The 19,964-nt window shown below is 37.2% G+C and overlaps 1 protein-coding gene across 6 annotated transcripts in view; it reads right to left on the reverse strand.

The window, feature by feature from the left end:
- The window catches only part of LRCH3 (leucine-rich repeats and calponin homology (CH) domain containing 3), a 74,086-nt gene that overhangs the window by 15,138 nt on the left and 38,984 nt on the right, over positions 1–19,964 (reverse strand). For 4 of the 6 annotated variants that reach the window (XR_774711.1, XM_010573041.1, XM_010573038.1 and 1 more), the window contains exons 9-18: positions 17,529–17,677; positions 14,936–15,012; positions 12,082–12,177; positions 11,595–11,646; positions 11,302–11,439; positions 10,008–10,055; positions 8,874–8,927; positions 2,858–2,906; positions 2,247–2,360; positions 1,480–1,598 (exon numbers count right to left, since the gene is read on the reverse strand). Coding sequence is in view for 5 of the 6 variants with exons in the window: in XM_010573041.1 (XP_010571343.1) it covers positions 1,480–1,598; positions 2,247–2,360; positions 2,858–2,906; positions 8,874–8,927; positions 10,008–10,055; positions 11,302–11,439; positions 11,595–11,646; positions 12,082–12,177; positions 14,936–15,012; positions 17,529–17,677 (896 nt within the window). In the remaining variant the exon portion in view is untranslated. The remainder of the gene's footprint in view (positions 1–1,479; positions 1,599–2,246; positions 2,361–2,857; positions 2,907–8,873; positions 8,928–10,007; positions 10,056–11,301; positions 11,440–11,594; positions 11,647–12,081; positions 12,178–14,935; positions 15,013–17,528; positions 17,678–19,964) is intronic. The other 2 variants (XM_010573039.1, XM_010573037.1) reach the window with 2 other exon arrangements.

The following is a 19,964-nucleotide window of genomic DNA, read 5'->3' on the forward strand; positions in this document are numbered from 1 at the left end:
TTTTATAAGAGGTAGAGTGCTTGCATTACAACTCTCTGTCCAGCCTCATGACACTTCCAAACAGCTTTCTGAATAACATCAAGGAAAGCTCTGCTCACTACTGTGGCCCAGAGCCGATCACAATGTGGGAGCAATTGAGTTCAATGATGAACAGTTTTCATTGTACAGTACAGGGGACTAATACAACCATTAGTGAAAAATAATGGAAATCAGGGTCTAGGAACAGTATACCTAATCCTACATATTCTCAGAGAATGGTTCAGCCAAGAGAAGTGAAAATAATTGTCTTTGTGGGTTGGAGGATAACACAGTTAACAAAAGTCAAGACAACATTTTTGCCTGTAAAGAAAAACCTGAACTACTTGGCATAAATATTTTTTAAAAAATGAGGTAGTTAGAATTTGTGTAAGGGAATGAATAAAAATTCAATTCAGGCTTTTAATTTCAAATGCTGTGTGAATTTAACTGAGTTGTTATGCTTTATCTAAATTTTTTGAAGTATTAAAAAAAAACCAAAACAAAAAAACCATTTAAGCTTACCTGGGAAGCTGAACAAGAGACAGACTACGTACAAAGCATTCTGAGATAACAGAAGAGAGGGTCTGCAAACAGCACCAAGTTTTGTTTTGTTTTATTTAAGATAACTTTCTCCTTTTAGAGAAAGGAGATTATCCTTACTATAAAATTTACAAAGAGAAGGAATTCTTTCTGTCCATCTGGGATGCTTATGGCTTTTAATAAGTAGGAATTTTTATTTCTTGGGAAAGTTCAAAAAATTAATTAGAGCACCTCAAGGAATGCCTTCGTGCTCTCCAGAAACAAGTCTGGGGCAAAGCAGAGCAGTACCTTAATGCCATGTGGCATCTGTAGTATTCATGTGTATTGTCATTGCCTCCTGGCACAAACCAGGGGTGTGGTGGCCCTGAACAGACAAAAAGCACAAGTATAAGGAATATTTGTGCCTCAGATGTTCTGCACTTAACTAAGGATAAGGCAAGAATCAATAGATGGATCAGAGCAAACAAGGAAACCGTGCTGTCAGCATGAATGGCAGTAGTCCCTGCAATCCATCTGCTTTTCTGTGGGCTTTAGAGCAAATAGGAGTTTAAAAAAAAAGAGATTAAAAGGAAGACAGTGAGGCAACTTTCCAGGGAGTTCCTTAAAAGTGTGAAGGCTGATAAGGAAGAAAGAAAGCACACATGAATTTTAAAAGCAGAGATCACTGGACACTCAAAACCAGGAGTCAGCACAGTTTATTTTACAGAATTTGAAGCTGACTTTATCCACCACAAAAAACAACACGAACACCACTGCATCCATCTGAAAGAACCACTTAGGCTGTACAATGCCATTTAATTTTGGTCAACTGTGCACCATATTGGTTCAGTGAAATCAGTCCAAAACACAGGGACAGATTTAGCAGGGCACACGCAATGCATCTACTAAGATGTCCGCAACGTGGCTCCTCGCAGCGCTTACCTTACGTAGCTGCTCTATTAGCTCTAGCTCCTCCTCTCGCTGTTTGGAGTTTTGTCTTACTCTAGGGTCTGCAGAATCATTAGCAGGAGACAAGGCACGGGTAGAAGATGAAGCAACAACTAAAAAAGTAGCATGAAGGAAAGAAAAATCACTAAGCACGGTTTGGCTGATTGTCCTTCACTGCTGTAGTATACATGCACACACAAGGTTCCAGAATGGGTACAGTGCATTCCTTTTCACAAATCTGTTTCTTTCATTTGATCATTAATCGAACTAATAATCTACTAATCTAAATGAGGTGTTCTTTAACACATTTTCCTTTCTGTTTAGATTCTGTTCTTTCTGTTGGATAATAATCATTCAGAAAGGAGGACAAAGTTTTGCCGGATGGCGTATGTTGAAACAGCTCAATTTTTCTACAGAAATTGCAATTTTGTTTTGTGCTACTGTGCAATGCAAAATTTATCAAGCTGCCTTCATCTGTTGTTAAAGGCTTTTGTGGCATTTACTTAGTATCTTTTTAGGCGGAAGCACAGACCAGGAAGAACAAATTCCCACATTTCCCCAAATATGACAAAAGAATACTTGACAGCTCTAAATAAAAAATTGCTTATGCACAAAATATTTAATGCCATGTGTCTACAAATGGAACTCTAAAAGTAGTTTGATGATAATGACCTGAAGTAACAGAACAGTGCAAAACCTAGTTAATGCAGATGTTAATATAATGTAGCAAAACTAACTAATTTCTGAGCTATATAACCTACCTTTGTTCGCTTCATCCCTGACAGCTGCTCGGAAAAGGAAACTCTCAGGTCGCTGGGAAGGGTTTCTATAGGAAGGCGGGGCTGCATGGCCAGGATATGGAGGGGAAAGGTGGACTAAACAAATGTGGAAAGGCACAGGAAAGGAAAGGAGGAAGAAGGAAATGGTTAAATAGGAAATGGGTTCAGCAGTGTGGTAATTAAAAAGAACAAAACAAAAATTTTAATATAATAATGACAAAATAAATTACAGCCATGCATGATAAAAGCGCAGAGCAGGAAAAGGCACTTCCAAGGACACTTGCATGCAAAGCACATTCCACATACCAATTCCACCAACTGTTCTGACTCTTGCTGAATGCATTTGTGTGCCAAAGCCTGTATGAAGGCCTAAAACAGCCAAATCCTACGCTCTCTGCCCGAGGACATGCTTCACTCCTGTTGTCTCTTCACTCAAGTGTTGCTAAGGGGACCCAAATAACTGGGTAAATTCTCAAACACAGCAGTGCCACATACAGAGATGGAAACATATGCTCCCTTCTCTTCATAGTACCAATAAGCAAGCAGGCATTTTGATGTTATTTTTCAGAAGTTCTTTTTCCTTTCCCTGTTACCTGTCTGAGTGGTAGGTGAGCCGGGGGAAATGGTAGATCTGTCATCGCTCTGTGGACAAAAAAAAGCAGAAGAGTATAAATGGTCCTAATCTAGAAAAGCTGTGAGTGCATTTTAATTTGCTGTGTTTTAAAAAAAGGCTCCATCCATCTAAATGTATTTCAGAAAAAAACCAGAAATGTGAAAAAACAGTATGTTGTTCCCCAAGTCTCATGTCTGCAGAAAATGACAAAGCTTTTTCTTTTGCAGAAATGACACAATTGCTTTTTTCTGAGGAAAAACAACGATGAAACAGCACTGACTGTGCAATGACAGATCTTTGTTTACTTTTCTTTCTAACTGAAACTTTCAAAGTATTCTTTGCAAAAGGGACACAGAAAAACAATTAAGTAACATGCAGAACCTGCATTACAGCAGCACCAATAAGGATACACCTCTGACACCTTTGCTAATGCAAAACTGCTGTTTACTGAACATCACTCTCCCCAGTGAAACACACCATAGTTTTACTACAGTACTTACACAGACTAATGATTTCTTGTGATGAATGCATTCAGTATAGCAGTTTCCACAGAAGAGAAAGAAATATAGAATATCTGTATTCAAAAGTAAGCTGGTAAAGCATACAACAGGAGTACTTTTGATGAACTCAGCCTGGTCAAGAGTAAATAGTCTTGTATAGAAAAAGCAACATCAAAGACAACCAAGAACCCCTCAGAGCAGAGACTGGTTACCATGTTTTTATAGCTTAGGCCTCCTGTAGACAGGGCCTAAAGCTAAGATGAGGTAATACCTACTACAGTTTAATCAGGTAAATTGGATTCATACCCTACCTGAACTTTTGATTAGAAGCTGACAGACTAACACCTGTTAAAACAGATGTGTGGATCCAAGAGTTTTTTGTTAGCTTTACTGGTGAATGATAATAGCAAGAGATACCTTGACAGGACTGAAGGTAGAGGCACTAGGCAGGGTAGTAGCACAGCTTTCTTGATTCAACCCTGAGAGTGACTGAATGCAGAAAGAAAGAGAAGGCAGTAGCAGCATTAGCAAACAGCTGACAGGTCATGCACAAGGTGGAATGCAGTAGACAAATTAAAAAGGAAGAGGTGATCACAATCACATTCTCAGAAACGGTCAACAGGCACAGATACATACTTGCTGAACTACAGTTAAAGCCTTCCTACCCTCCTGAACTTTCTGCCTGACAAGCTTGAGAGGTGCAATGTTTCTTTTACACACAACACAGTGACATCAAAAGCAGAACTAAGAACAGTAAGTGATGCAAAAGCTTCTTTAGTAACACCTAATGTAACACCTATGCCATCAGGCAAAAGGAAATTTTACCCTACAACAGTTCATTCTGAGTCACTATTCAAAATAAATAGCTTTCTTTTTAATGTTTCAAGTATGTTATGCAATTTTACGATGTTATTTTCCTATCAACTTTGTAAAATCAGAGAAGCCCACATCTAACAGGCTCAAGAATACACACTTTGTGTCTGCCACAAACACCTAATGCTGATCCTTGTGAATTACACACAAAGTAAATAAGATTCCATGAGTGGAATCTAGCTCTCAGTGAAGATGTCAGTGTTAAGGTTTACAGTGTTGTCACACATAAAAGTACAGCCAAATTTCAATTATAATCAATATCAAACCCAACCAAATTAACAACTTTTCATGTTTACAGAACAGGAGCTCCAGCATGCCAATCTGTCACTGACAGGTGAATCTAGAAGGTCAAATTCTGTGTCTGACTGAAAGTACAATCAAAATGTTCATATTTGAGGACTGAATGGCTCAAGAATGAAACTATACTTTCTGAAACAGCATTCAAATAGCAAAGTGGCAGCTCAGCACAGGAAAAGAACACCAAATGACACCTAAAAACTCTACAGATGTGAACAACACACTTGGGTGTGTTAGTATTTAATGATTTGCAACTATTCTGCCACTTTAGAACAGTACAGCCAGGAAGGACTAGAAGGAGAGGCTATACTCAGGGCAAGCCTTAAATACAAACATCTCTAAGCCCTATGCAGACTTAACATCTGATCCTCAAGACAGTCTCTTTCTCCACAGCAGTGCAGAGCAAAAAATCATGCATTTCTTTTTTTTATTTTGTTTTGTTTTAAAGAGTTTCAAAATATTACTTGACTTAAGCAAAACATTAGCTAGTATATGAGAAAAGTAAAATCAAACAGAAGTAGGTGGTCTGTAACATTAACATAACTGTTTATTCCTGTATGAAAAGAGCAAGACAACCTTGATGCAGACTGACAAGAAGTCATCACAGTCCACATACTCAGCAGTGGGCGAAGGGAAGGGGAACACGGCACACCACAGGGTAGGACAATCACAACAGCAACACACTGCATGCTCTTCACCTGTTTGCGAGTCCCTGGCCGCCTTTTAATGGTATTGGTGTTATTGTCAATCTCAAACACAAAGAGAGGCTCAAAGCCATTCTGTCAGGGACAGCAAGGAAAGACAGAGGGAAGAAAGGAAGAAGTGAGGCAAAGAACAATTGTAAGAAAAGGTAGCCACAATACAAAAGGAACCAGGATGCTGCAATTCAGACTTAAAACACCCTACTGCACACGTCGCCTTTGGCGTCTAGGTCTAGCACTGAAGTCAGAGAAATCTCCCTGGGCTAGCACTGAAGTCAGAGAAATCTCCCTGGGCCAGAAACAACTACAGATACAGGGGCTGCCAAAGCAGAGCCCAACCAGAACTCTGTACAAACCAAATAAGGATATTTTAAGGGAATTTGATTATTAAACATTTGAATACACAAACGGATGCCAACGGTCTGAGAGAAAACTCCAGGGTACAAGTTAGCATAATTCAAGTCCTGCTTACTTTACCCATACCATTATTATTTGTAACACACTGGTGCCTAAAAGTCTTAATTTAAAATGTTTCAGAGATCCCATGTGCTAACAGTAACACGATGGCCTCAGGCCATGTTTTAGACCACAACAAGAAAACACAAGGCAATGAAGGGAGCACAAGGCACCAACGACACAAAGGTTAAGAAAGGAAGAGGTCACACCAGCTGCGTGACGCTTATCAGGTATTTTACAGGCTTCACAATAGAGAAATTGAGCAGCAGTTTGAGAGGATGTTTTGGGTTTTTTTTCCCTTCCATAGTACTCACCTTGTAAGGGACAGTATGGGAGAAAACAAGAATGTATTTGGGGAAAAATGAGATTCACAAGCAATCAAGGCTGAAATCATTAGCCAAGTCTGAAGCCTTGACACTATCTCAACAAGTAATCTCCAACTGTAACAAATGGGACTACCCTTGTGAGAACAGCAAGCAGGATACGACTAATATAAAACTTTGAGGTATACAGCACATTTTCTCAGAGAAGCCAGTGATTACATTTCTTCAGCAACATTTTAGTTAGTCTGGCTATTACAAGTCAACACAAAGAAATCCGCCACAGTGTGCAATGATGCACTACAGCCAGTCTCCACTTCGGTTCTAATCACAGGTGTGTAGGAGAAACAACTAAACCGAACTAGTAACATTCATAGAAAGTATGGGTAGTCATTTTGTGAGTTCAAACAGACTGTCCTGAAATTGTTTACAAACTGAAGGAAACGGTCAGAGTAACCTCTGCAATGTGAATACATTTCAATTTTAATTAGTGATAAAAGACAATAAGGAGAAGACCAAGAGAAACATGATGTAAGATTTAAAAAGGAGGTTCACAACTTAAATTTTGGTTTTAAGAATTTTTTTGTTAAAGCAGTAACGATACCAGAAGGTGGAAGTAGTAAAATAAAAGAAAGCTCACTTGCTTTCTAACTACATATTAGACTTAATACTTTTAAAATCTTTTCCTTACATCTGAGCTGAAAACATTGTTTGGAACAAAAGAAAGGCAACTGCTCAGTTTAGAGAGTTCTGATGTAATGAGGGGAATGCTGAACAAAAGATCTTTTACTATACCTCTATGTAATCTCCTTTTTTGCCACTAAGTGTTATTCCCATACCATAAAGCTAGAACAATCAGTGGAAAATCTAGCAGAACTTTTTTTTTTTAAACTAACTTATCTGCAAGTTTCAATGTCTGAGAGTTTTGTAAGGTAAAGTTTACACTACTGCATGCAGTCTTTATGCAGAGAGAAAAGACAGAGAGGAAACTATGTAAATGGAAAATGTGTACTGAAAACTGCCATTAGCAACAGAATTTTGATATGACATGCCTCTATACTTTGGTGGAGGAAAAAACATCCTCAAAAATGAGACCTAGCTAAATTTCAAATCCCTAGGGACAGGGAAAACATCAAATGAAATGCAATAGAAAATAAAAAGGTAAAAGTAATTTCAGCTCTTATGACAGACCTTTTTTTTTTTTTTTTTTCTTAAAGCAAACTAATGAACCTTGTTGCTGAACAAGTTTTTACCATACAAAATACACTTGTGGAAACAAAAATGCTACAAATTCATGAGCTAGCCTGGGCTTAATGTTCCAGTTACAATAACTGCCAGAAACAGCTGCCCTGGCATATGTCATCATTAGACACAGTGTGTATTTCCACTACAAAATAGAGCTGCATATCATACTTCAGCAGTTCAGAAGACCCAGTATTTCATATACTATTATAGTTTAGTGCTGCTGAAAAGAGCAAGGAATCAAAAGAAAAAAAAACCAGAGAAATGATTGCTTTCAAATCTAGTTCAATCTTTCCTTACCAGCCTGGCCACTTCTTTATGAAGTGCAAGGATGTAACTTGGTTAAAGACACAAAGGAAACAAACAACAATGGAAGCCAGTTTCAAAATAATTTCTGAAAATTCCAAGTCATGTAATGTAAAATTCTATATATGAATTTACAACAAAAGTCATGGGATCACACAATCAAATAGAAATGGGGTCCTTAAAGGTATCTTTAAAATACATTCCAAAGATGAATTCACTGACAACAGAGTATCAACACTTAATTAACCCAAACCACTGCTATTCTCCTGTTTCCTATTATCTAAATATGAAAGCACAGATTTATATGCTAATTGATTATGATTTCTCTAAACAGGCACATGCACGATCATTAAATCTCTCTCTACTATTACAAACTTTTTCTCTCCCACAAAGTGCTAGTCAGGTGAAAGCAGGAAAACCAAAGAGTCTGAATAAAGAGACAGTAAATATCTTGACCAACATGTTCTGGAGAGAGATATTCTAACCGGGAGCACTGCCTAAAGAAAATTTAGGCAGATAATGGAAGCACATGAATTAAGAAAATAAATCCCAGGCATGCAGTCATGCAACAGCAGGCAAATCAGGTGTATTTTTCCTTTATAGACATGGATTATGGCATTGATTATATTCTTTAATTGTGCTATATTGCTAAGATGCCATAAAGGAAGAAATAGCATAAAACATGAATTGAGTACATAAATGTTTTTATTTTTGCTCAGTGTTCAAAATAGTTAATTTTTAAGATATCTTCACTGATAAACAATAAAAAGGTATGAGGAATATTTCATGACTGGTAGCATTCATAGGTAGAGCAGTTTTTCCCTATGCTACGATATGGTTACCAAGATACTAAGTATTTCCTAACCACCATGTGCAGGACGCAGACAAGTTAAAGTAGAAGGCTGTACTCAAAGCGTTAAAATTTGCTTACTTGACACTGAAGAGCACATCGATTAGGAAGCAAGCTAAATGGAGAATAAAACAAACCAGAACTAGAGGTGAATTTTTAATTTTAGAAGCTCTTCTTTACTATCAGCAATTTTCCTCTGCTCTCAGCAAAAGCTTTAATTATTTTGTGGAAAAACATCACTATATTATTAACAAATGGCTGACAGTACAAGTATCAACATATTCATAATATTAAAGTTCACAGCTAAAGCTACTTTTCAAAGAAGATGGTCATGTTTTATGCTATTTAGATTAGCTCTAAAATAGTTGGTCTAATCTGAGACAATCATAACACATTATTTGTATGCTCTAGAATCTGCCACACAAAAAGGCTATTACGTGCAGGATCTTACCACTAACAAGGCACTATCATCAGTATGCTGAGACCTTCTGGATGGAAAGGGACACTGGGAGGTGGGAGAGATGGAGTAATGTCAGAAACACACAGAATGTCAGAAACACATGGTATGTGAACAGACAGACATTTTGGAACATGTACTGCTTGTTTATAGCACTGTCAGGCTTTTTTTAAAAATCCATGAAGTATATGTAACCCTGAAGGAATATATAGCCACACAACCCATGAATTATAGTGCATTCGTATTACTTAAGGAATCAATTATTCTGCTTTCTGTATTGTCTCAAGCAAATAGGGACAACTATGTATTCACAGTTCTTACTGTGGTAGAACAAAGGACCCTTTAAAAGAATAAATTAAGACCAGAAGAACATTAAGAAGGAAAAGGAGCAAAAACTATTTCAATTACCCCACGTTTCGGTAATTTTCTAACAAAAAAAGAGTTAGTTGGAAAATGCTGCTAAATAACTATTTATATTCATTATATTATTAAAATTTTTGATCTGATTAACACTGCCAAGTGAATTATCTTCCTCTGGAGGAAAGTGGGGATGGCAAGCAGTGGAAGAGCCATTACTATGCAGAAATCTGATGCAGAGTGAACAGATGCCATTGGCTCAGCTCTGTATATTCTAGAAGACTGAGACTTGTATGATTTGTGTTCCCTACTGACTTACTGTTTTTGATTATGAAATTACACTACAATAAAGCTTTTAAAAATTTTATTTATTTATTTTTCCAATAGCCCTCAAAATTCTAATGCTTAATCTTTCTGGGATAACTGGTGATCTAATGATAGGAAACTGGGAGAAAACTGATCAATGAAGGGTGACTACAACGCAGTAACTTGTCTGAATACTCCTGTTAGAAAGTAAACTGTACTGCTCGCAAGGAGCATCTTAAAATGGAATATGAAGTGTATTTTCTGTATAGAACATAGAAAACATACAAGAAACAATAAAACAACACACTTGGACAGGCAATCTACATGAACAGGAATATTAGACTGGTCCCATAAACACAGAAAACCCAACCCAAGAGTGCTCCACAATCAGGAAAATATCTCTGATGGAGAGAGCTAAGAATTCAGGTGCTGACATCCCTAGTAATACTCTTACTGGACTCTTACCTCACTATCCAGAGGACTTTGCTTCTGAGGACTTAAGGATGCTTTTTGCTGTAGAGAAAAAAGAAAAATGAACGACCAATTTAAAAGAACGTGACAGAGAAACAAAAACTCAGAACAAACCAGCATAATTTAGAAGTGTTTTAAAACATAAGAAGCCTTAGTTTTTAAATAAAACATGCACTGGGCAAATTGCAAGTTTCCACTGAGCTGAAACTTCACTGATACTATTTGTAAAAAAACCAGCCTTTATTCCATACAAAAACAAAAAAACCAATTTGTTTTTGCAGATTAAAGATGCATAATAAACCCAAAATATAACCCAAAGGAGGAATTGCTGAGAATAAAGTGCTCATGAATAACAAAGGCAACAGAAGAAAAAAAAAACAACCCAAACTGAAAACCCCCAAAGGCTCATCAATGAACAAAATGCATCCTAAAGGCTTTAACTGAAAGACTGAGCAGAATCTTTAATAAAAGCAGCTTTTCTACAAAACATTGCCAGGGGTCTGAGATTAGTCGGTGCTAATGAAAAGCCTAGTTTCAGGCAGCTAAAAATCTTCTTCTAAACTAACTTTATACATTACATAAATGCAATCTTCTCCTCTCTGCAGACCACCCTAAGCCCCAAATATTAATTATAACATTTCTTAAATTTGTTATGGCAAGATTTGGTAGGTCACCAGAGCAGTAAACAGTAAAATAAATTTAAGTCAACTAGCATATAAACAAGCTTGCATGTTAAGCAGCAGACTACGTCACATTGACTGCACTGAAAGCTAAAGTGAAGGCGCAGCATCCACAGGTCTGATGTACCATAAATCTGCACCCATGCTTTACCTGGAGGTAAGTCATTTATGCATCATAAAATATCAAAATAGATCAGGCAATATTATCTTCTTGTGCATATGATTGCTTTCTTCTCTGCCAAATTTGTCTTCAAAATTAAATTGCCTCTATGCCTTCTCAAATAAAGACCCCTTCTTTCTTATACCAATCCTGTCACATCTATGTAAATGAAAAATTGAGAGAATGAGGCAGACTATGTAAAAACAGAATTCTTTGCAACAATCGTATCTTGGGTAAATCTCTTCCACCTTCCTCCTCAGGTCTAGTTTTGTCTGTGTTAAGCTACAGCACCAATACTGAATGTACTTAAATGCTATCTCTCCATTTTCTTTATACAGTGCATTCCATGCCCAAGAGCGTAACGTACAAGTATTAATGATCTTGGCAATTAATTTTCATTAAGGGATTCAGAAAAGATAAAGTATCAAGTAGATACTAAAGGAGGTACCTTAAAGTCAAGGACAGCTTCTCTCTGAATCTGTTTTGTTCTCATCCTCTCTTCCTCGTACTGAAGCGCTGCTAGCTGGGCCTCCCGACGGGTACGCTCCATGTGTCTGCGGTGCAGCTCATGATCTGTATTAGGAAGCTGGAACAAAACAGTGCACCAGGCTGTAAAGGCAGAGCTACACAGGGTAAAACAGATGGGTTAAGGAGAAACAGTCCATGTCTTATGGCTGACATCACTTTGGTTTTGTATCAAATTAATCCAAAAGAATAAAATAGTAGAGTTCAATGTGTTACCTGACTGTGGTGACTTGATAGAGAGAGAAAGTAAGGTGAATCAGCTGGGGATCTGACAAATGGAAAAATAAGAGGGTTAAGTATACTTTTTATCTTAAATATAAACAAATTTTCATCCATGAATTGTCAGTGACAGACAAGTATCTCATCAAATCAGAAAAGTAACTGTTTAGTAAGCAAAGCTGTTAAACCAACTGCTGCAGTAACAGTTTAACTCATTGTGCATGACAGATTTTGTACAGTCATTTCTATCCTCCTGTATTGTGACAAAATTTTTCTACAGCTCAAGATGTACCAATTGGACTGTACGTTTGGCCTATTACATTGAGATACTCAGTACTTTATACCCATTCTCCAAGAGCTGGTTAAGTAACCAATCCAGGAACTTTTCAGATGATTCTCATTTAGAGGAATAACTGGCTACTATGGTTATTTGTGGGGTGAGGGGATAAAATTAATCAGTAGAAACTATGTTTCTTTTCCCTACCTCTCTGTCCTGTCCACATAACTCGTTAGTACTTGGTGATGCTCTCTGTTCTGCATCAAATTTAGAGTTTCAGGTCTTCGTAATTCATCAGTATCCCTGCAGGTAAACACCAGGTGGAAGGGGGATTGGCCACTGATGCATATAAACTACTGTCAGATGAATTCTTCTCTAGATTACAGCTGTTTTTCTAAGAGTAATTGCCTAGACAATTAGCTTCAGATAACCACAAAGGTGAAATTTAGGATGACTAAAGAAATCATGTTGTGATACCAAGTCAGATCACAACTACTGCAGTTCATAATTAAATAAACATAACTTGCTTAATTAACAATGATTTCAAAATGCACAAAGATGGAATGTCTATTTAAAGACTATATTCTGGTTATTGTAGGCCTTATTCTGCTCTGGAAAGAACAGAATTATTTTTAAACATTAGCACCCTCTGATATTTTCAGAACAAATCTACTCACTTCAATCAAGCGATGACTTCCTAACTGTCAGTGATACAAGCCATCAAAGTCACAGGGTAAACAATAATGGATCTGTCTCTTATCCATCACATCAACAATAAAAGAGAAATTTTGCAGTCAGTTCTTTGCTAGAAGGCAGCTGCTAGCACTGACAGTTCCCAAGGTCCACAGTCTACAGCATGTTCCCTGTCATGTTGCTGCCTAGAAAGCAAGCTGATGGAAATCAAGTAGCTTACTCTTGACAGCATAGACTCTGTAACCTTTGCTCCTGGGGCAACTATGGAACAGAGACACACTTACCAATGCATTTCCAAAAAAAAATTAGTCCTGCTGCCCGTGTGTAGACTTATTACCTACTCTGCACAGAGAAGCTTAAGAGATGTGGAAGACCCATATGCAACAGGTCTCCTCTGTTACTTAAATTAGCATTGATGTACAAGACAAATCCATTATTATGCTGTTTTGAACAGGCAGGACTGGGTTCAGCTACGTGCCAAGAAGCGTATTCAGACCAGAGTACACACAGCTTTTTTGCATCAGGAATGCACCACAGTCTGTCCAGAAGCACAAACTGTATTTACTGAATTAAATCAACCAACGTAAGTACTCTTGAGATGAAGTCTGCATTACATCCAACTCTAAGAGTTTTAATGGCTCCAGCATGCTGAAGAAAAAAAACAGAGGCTGCCTGCCAAGGCATTTGCACAGAATCATTGTGGAAGCAGTTTACAGCTTGTGGTTGCCACAAATGAAGTATTTGGGTAATACAAGCTTAAAATATAAAAAAATTACACATTGTCATATGGCTGTTTTTACATAATTTTGAAGGCAATAACAATAGGACCTGTTTTTAGTGCCTCATTAAGAATTTCACTCTGCTGCAGCATAAGATGAACAAGCTACAATTCATTTAGATTGTTGATTAACTACTTCCACATGAAGATCTGCTGCCATCCTTAAGTTAAATTTTGAAAACACTGGATACCCTAGTGAACTATAATTTCCTTTATCATTAATATCTATCTATGTAAACAGAAGTTCTCTCCTGGCTAACTAGCCTCTTACTTCCTTCAGATATGTCATGGAGTCCAGTGTTTGTAAAGTCTAATTATTTCCATGCTGACCACAAATGTTCAAATAGAAAAATAAATCAATAAACAAAAAATCAGTCTTTCAAATCAAGAGCACTCACTTTATTTGGGAAGAACATGTCAGACTGCTGTATTATTTTATGCCTCACCTGTAGACACTACAGGACAAGGAATGCTGATACATGCTGAAGGAGTTACCCTCCTTTGTATCGGTACACCTACTGTATCTGCACATTTACTGCACATTTCAAAATGCATATTAAAATGTTACCATAACTCTAGAAAAATTTACACACTATTCTTGATTTCATTTTCTCTTTCAATACCATTAAAAATAATTTCTACAGACAGCATAAGCAATGACATACTTATGGCTTGCAGTTTTCCTTTTTTTTTTTTTTTTTTTAACATCCCTAGCACAATTGAGCTGATTTTCTGCTGAGTCCTTGCACATTCACTTTCAATCCACAGAATACTGAAATGCTTCAGTGGCATATTAAAGGTTCTATCAATTTTGATTTTAGTTCCATTAGCAAGAAGCTATAAATTTGCTCATCTTCTTCTTTTAACTGGACACTGAAAAGGCTTTTCTCAAACCCAACCACCTCATTTATATTCTGTCCAACTCTGACCCATATTTTACAGATAAGCATTCCCTCTAATAAGCCAAGTAATCATTAAAAAGTATGGACACAATTAAGAAAAAAATCTACTTCATTAAACTAAGCGACCTGTTTTCAGAATTGACTCCCGTTCTATCCCTTCTTCCTCTGACGTAAGCTCATGATTACGGCACAGAAAAGCACATTTTTAAATTAAACTAAACCCCCACAGTACTACAGCTACCAAGAGTCAACCAAGAGTGTGACCTCATAGCACATCAGATACTCCATAGTAACTCTCTATGCTTCCCCTAAACCTGCAGTAAATGTACATTTATCCCTTCTGTCCTTTATGTAATATAGCTTAAGTCAACTGTTTATTCAAAGCACAAATTAAATCATGAAAAGCAGATATTAAGTCCATTTAAAAGTATACACTTTAATTTGGCAGATTTCATTAACCACCTGATTTAAAGCTGAGCATTGGCCTAGAACAGCCAAGCCTTTTGATCACTGCCATTATTAGAATACAAATTCCTAATCTCAGCAGTAATTCATAAATAAAAGTGCCATGCACACTTCTGGTGAAGCAACAGAAAAAAAATGTCATTTTCTAAACACATTCAGTAAATATGCGCTCTGCATTCATCATGAAACTTTGGATTAAATTACTGTTACCACATATTCTTACCTGTTTTGATGTAAATATCGTCTTGTATCCTCTGTTCTCTGAAATTCTCTAATGGGTACAGGCTTTACTGGTGAGCCCTAAGCAAAATAACAGAGAAGACTAAGTTAACAACTTATTCAGAAAACTGTACATTAATGTCAAAGAATCTCTTTGCAGAGCAACATTTGTAACTACTGGTATTCAAAATACCTGACGAAGAACCACAAAACACAACTCAGGGATGTTAATTTCCAACTAGGCAAGCTCACCTTTATTTTTTCCTCCAATTTTAATAAACTTTAGTTTCAAGATTAAATATGCCTACTGGTAAATTTAAGAATTTAAAAACCTCCACTATTAAGAATCACGCAGGGAAAATAATTAATGAACTTAGAAGAATTGTAGAGTTAATCTCCAAAGAATGTATATACAAGTGTACAGCAATGCAGTCTAGATTCTCAGAAATACAGGATACAATAGCTGATGGGTCTTTTATGATGGCCTAAAGACAAGTCACAGAGGGACTAAAAAAGCAAAACATGGGATGAATGAGAACACCTTAGGCTTAATTTGAGCTATGAAATCTTTTATCCCATTGGGAACAGAAACATATTGCCCTTAGTGTTATTTTAAACATCCATTAATGTAGGAAAATGGAAACTTTTCAGTATTAACTTGCCAATTTTCACTCATGCCTGTATGCATGTTGCTATTTTGCATACAGTTAGCCTTCCTAAGTAGTAAAGTATTTTGGATTGTCTTTTTAGAGAAACTACTGCTTCAGTTAAAAGCAAACAGTTTAATTTTTGTGACTAGATAAAACCCTATTAACATCTTTTTTGATGTTGATCAATGCCTTTTCACTATCTTGAGTCCTTGGGTTGTATTGCCAATAGGTGCATTTTCTGCGTTTTGCCCTTGTGTCTATGCTTCAAGTGGCGTCGGCTTTTGTGGTTTGATATTGAATTTATGAGATCTGCAAAATGAATGCACCTCTCAGATACCTGTGTCACTGATTTTAAACACAGTAAACAGTAATATGAAGTGGACAAAACAGGGACCAGGCTTCTACATGAATGCTAAAGATCTCGGGTTTTTTTCTTCCTTCATAGACCAAGTATCTTTCTGCTTCAAAACACACAAAACTTTGAAAGGACACATTTGAATCACAGCACAATAAGTACTGTTTAAGCATATCAACCACAAAGATTTTCTCAGAGAGGTTATTCACTTAGTATGTACAGTGAACCACTGAACTGTGTACATAGGTATTAATTAAGACTGACAGAACACAGAAGGAAACATTATGTGGCTGAAAATCTGTTTCTATAGGTTCGATTTCTGAGGACACTCTCCAAAACTGTACCATCCAAATGACTTAACAGAGAAGTTTTCTCCATATGTTCACAGCAGTGGCTGATACATTGAAACAAAGGCACCTTCCAGTTTTGGCAATCCATGTGATTTCAAAGCAACTCTAGTGAATTTTATTAAGGCACATTAATTCTTATGCAGCTAGAAAGCAATGAAATGACATGAGCTAAAGAAAAGTGACAGTAACTTTACTGGAATCATTGCCCTTGTCTGCTCCAGGACATCATTTGGATACAGTAAGCAATCAATAAAAGCAGCATACACTATCCTAATAATAGCTAAGTTTGCCCCTTTTTAAAAATTATTATTATTTTTTCTTTTCTTCTGTAAGAGAAAACAGAGCAATGTCTAGAGTTACTCACACCTGTTTCTAGACATTTGCAAAAAGCTGTCCAGAGAACTTTCTAACCTGTGTAGCAATAATCTTACTTATTGTTCATTCAACTGTATACTTTTACTGACTGAAAACAGTTTTGTGCCAGGTTTATCTGAAACTACAGATGGTGTTTTGTGCTCAGAAAGGTGACTATATACATATCCAAGTCTGTACGTGTAGGTGCAAAGCCTTGCTCAACAGTAAGAGAGAAAAAAATAATTCTCTGCAAAGAGTAGGCTTTCTGAAAAGTCTGAATATTTAAGTTAGTCTAAAGTTAAAATGGATGCTCAAGACATTGAGTTTACTGGCAAATAATTTATAACCAACATGAACAGCCAAATTAATAGAGTTGCAAAATTCTTGTACTAAATATTTATGCTGATAACAATCAACATTTTCCCTTGAGAAGCTCAGTGTATATTTAGTACTACCAAGTAAATGTTAACAATTTTCTAGGTTTCACCAATTACCAGTTGGAAGCATCAACTTCAATGTCTTTTGAAGATAGGACTCCTTTGGAAAAACCATTTGCTTCACGTATGCCTAAAGCACAAGCTTGTAAGAACCCACATGACAGGAAAACAGTGTGGCTGCTTTAGACTTATTCCTCATATCCCAAAAGGCACTGGGGAGCAGCTTAACACTCCAGCTCTGACCCTCCACAAAGCACAACATTGTGCTCTTCCTCCAGATCCGACCTGTTTTTGTAATTTTTTTTTTAATTAACACCCCCCTCCCCCCCAAAACCAAAACAAACCCCGCAAACAACACCCAAAAAAAACCTCTGGGGAGAAGCAGCATTAATACCATCACAAAGGCTTTCCTGGGATGTATGAATTCAACTAATTTAAGTAAAAGCACCACCTCATTAGAGATTCGCCGCTGGTCAATATATGCCATGAATTGTGAGCTGAGGCTGTCTGAGTCCATGCACTTGGGTTGCCTCACCTCTTCCTCCTCCTCTTCTGTGGCACAGCTATCAATATAGTCGATCTGATCGAGATCATGTTCCACTTGACATACATACACAAAGAAACACCCATAATTAGATAACCAACAGGAGAGGAAAAAAAACAACAAAAAAAGCAACGTCAGGAACTAATGCCCTACTGTTTTTCTTTTGTCTGGGAAAGCTCAGCCTTAAAGCTCTTGGATTTTGCCAGGCTCACTAACATTTGTTAAACATCAAATTTTGAAATAATGATAAAATTTATGCTTTTTAAAAAGCAATGAGAAACATGTATGAAGCATGTAGTTTTATATTGCTGGCCACAGATACTTTTGCAATGACTGAAAAGGTAAAGTAAATACTGTGATTTTTTTTCAATACTGAAAACCATCTATCAAAATCTGTCAGCTAACACCACGACTGTGCAATGATTTGTGTATGTTTTGAATAATTTCTCTTGGTTCTAATAAATCTCTGTCAGAAAATTAGAATGGATATGACAGATACCTCTACTATTTTTACTACTACAACAATAAAACAGAGGGCAGCATGTCTAAGTTATCTGGATGCAATGCAATGAATATAAAAAGTCTATGTGGAAATAACAAAGGACAGTACAGAAGGCAAGAAAATCCCTCTAAAACAATATAAAAGCATCTGCAGTTTTATTTTAAAAAGAGGAATTAAAAAAGAAATTAAGAACCACTGAAATGAGAGCAAGAAACAGCACAGTTTGGCTAGCATTGATTTTCCTTTGTGTGGGCGATACTATGTAGGGCAATTTTTTCACTTGTCACTGCTTTTTACACATTCTGCCCAGGGATTCTGAGAGTCATGACATTGAGCAAACTACCCTAATGAAAAATACCGTGCTGGGGATGCAGGGGAAAGCATAAGCTCCCTTTCTGAGCACTAGAGCTTTCTTTTTCTTAAAACTCTCCCCAAACTTGCTCCAGACTCTCTTGCAGACATTCTTTTTCTAGTCCCCCGCCCCTTTCCTGCTTGTCTAAAACAGACTTCTCTTTGCCTCACCACACAATCTAGCAACTGTTACTGCCAAAGCCACCTCCTCTGCTACAACCATCCAAAACAGCATTCCTATATACTTTGGCTTCATTAAATCTCCATCTCAGTTTCAAACCGTGAAAAAACCCTCAACAAAACAAACCAAAACAGAGCCCTTCTTTCCAGCCTTGCTTATTAAATAACAACAACAACAATAATAATACAGTAGAGAGTGAAACAAGTTAGTATCCTTGTTAGGAACACAAAATTGGAAGCGATCTCCTGGATCACTGACAGCCACATGCTATGGCTTGTGCCCCCTCTCAGATACTCCTACTCATGAACTGATTGTGCTCCATCTTAAAAGAATAGTGAGGCATTTTGAAATCCCTGGTGTACAAAACCCAAAAGAACAAAATAAAGTTAGTCTTGGAGGTGGAGCTGGCAGCACCGCCTGTTATTAAGGCTGCCGAGAGCTTCCCATGACACCATGTCTTCAATTCTTCTAACTTTGCCAAAATTTAACTGTTTGAACTGAATTTTTTGTCCGTTAATGTGTAAAACAGTGCAAGTCAACCAAAAGTTTCAGATATTTCTAGAAGGCAGCAAAGAAAACAAAATATTGTGGCACAGAAGAATAAGACCAAGAAAAGAAGACAGCAAAAGACGGGGACGAGGAGGGAAGAGAGAAGAAAAAGTGGGAGTTGGGCAAGGAAGATTAAAAGTAGCTGGGAAGAGTGACACTCAGATAGGGAATATGAATTGTAGCCATTAGGGGAAATGGAAAACAGGGAGCAGCTGAGAAAGAAGAAAAATGAATCAAAGTATATGGGGATGAGATCTAATAATAAGTAGTGCAGAAAAATGGAGAAGAGGGAATGATTGAAAAATCCTAACCTGGAAGAAGGCTAAAATTGGGACATATAATCAAAGAGACAGTGGTAGGTGCAGATTACTGGAAGTTAAAATGGAGAAGGACTACAGAGATCAAGAAACATGCAAAGCGCTATCACCTCTTGAACAAATATGAGGGTGCTACTGTAAAACTGCAGGAAACCAATCGAGAAGGTACAAAAAAGCAATGTCATTCACAAATACCAGTCCCTCCTAGATGGCTTGCATGTTTGGATTAAAACCCAAGACTGCTGAATGAGGCACTTTTGCTACTCGGAAATACAAAATTCCCTGACAAAATTGCCCATCCTGTTCTGACAGCAGTCAACACAGAGCACTGACAATTTACTACTGCTGTAAATTTTCCCCAGTAGCTCAAGCAGCAAAATTCCATGCACTGAAATTCAATATTCCAAAATACTCTCTGAAGCAGTTGGAGACTTTAACATAGC

This window comes from Haliaeetus leucocephalus, unplaced genomic scaffold (assembly GCF_000737465.1).
Source record: "Haliaeetus leucocephalus isolate CR32 unplaced genomic scaffold, Haliaeetus_leucocephalus-4.0 Scaffold362, whole genome shotgun sequence".
Classification (NCBI taxonomy): Eukaryota; Metazoa; Chordata; class Aves; order Accipitriformes; family Accipitridae; genus Haliaeetus; species Haliaeetus leucocephalus.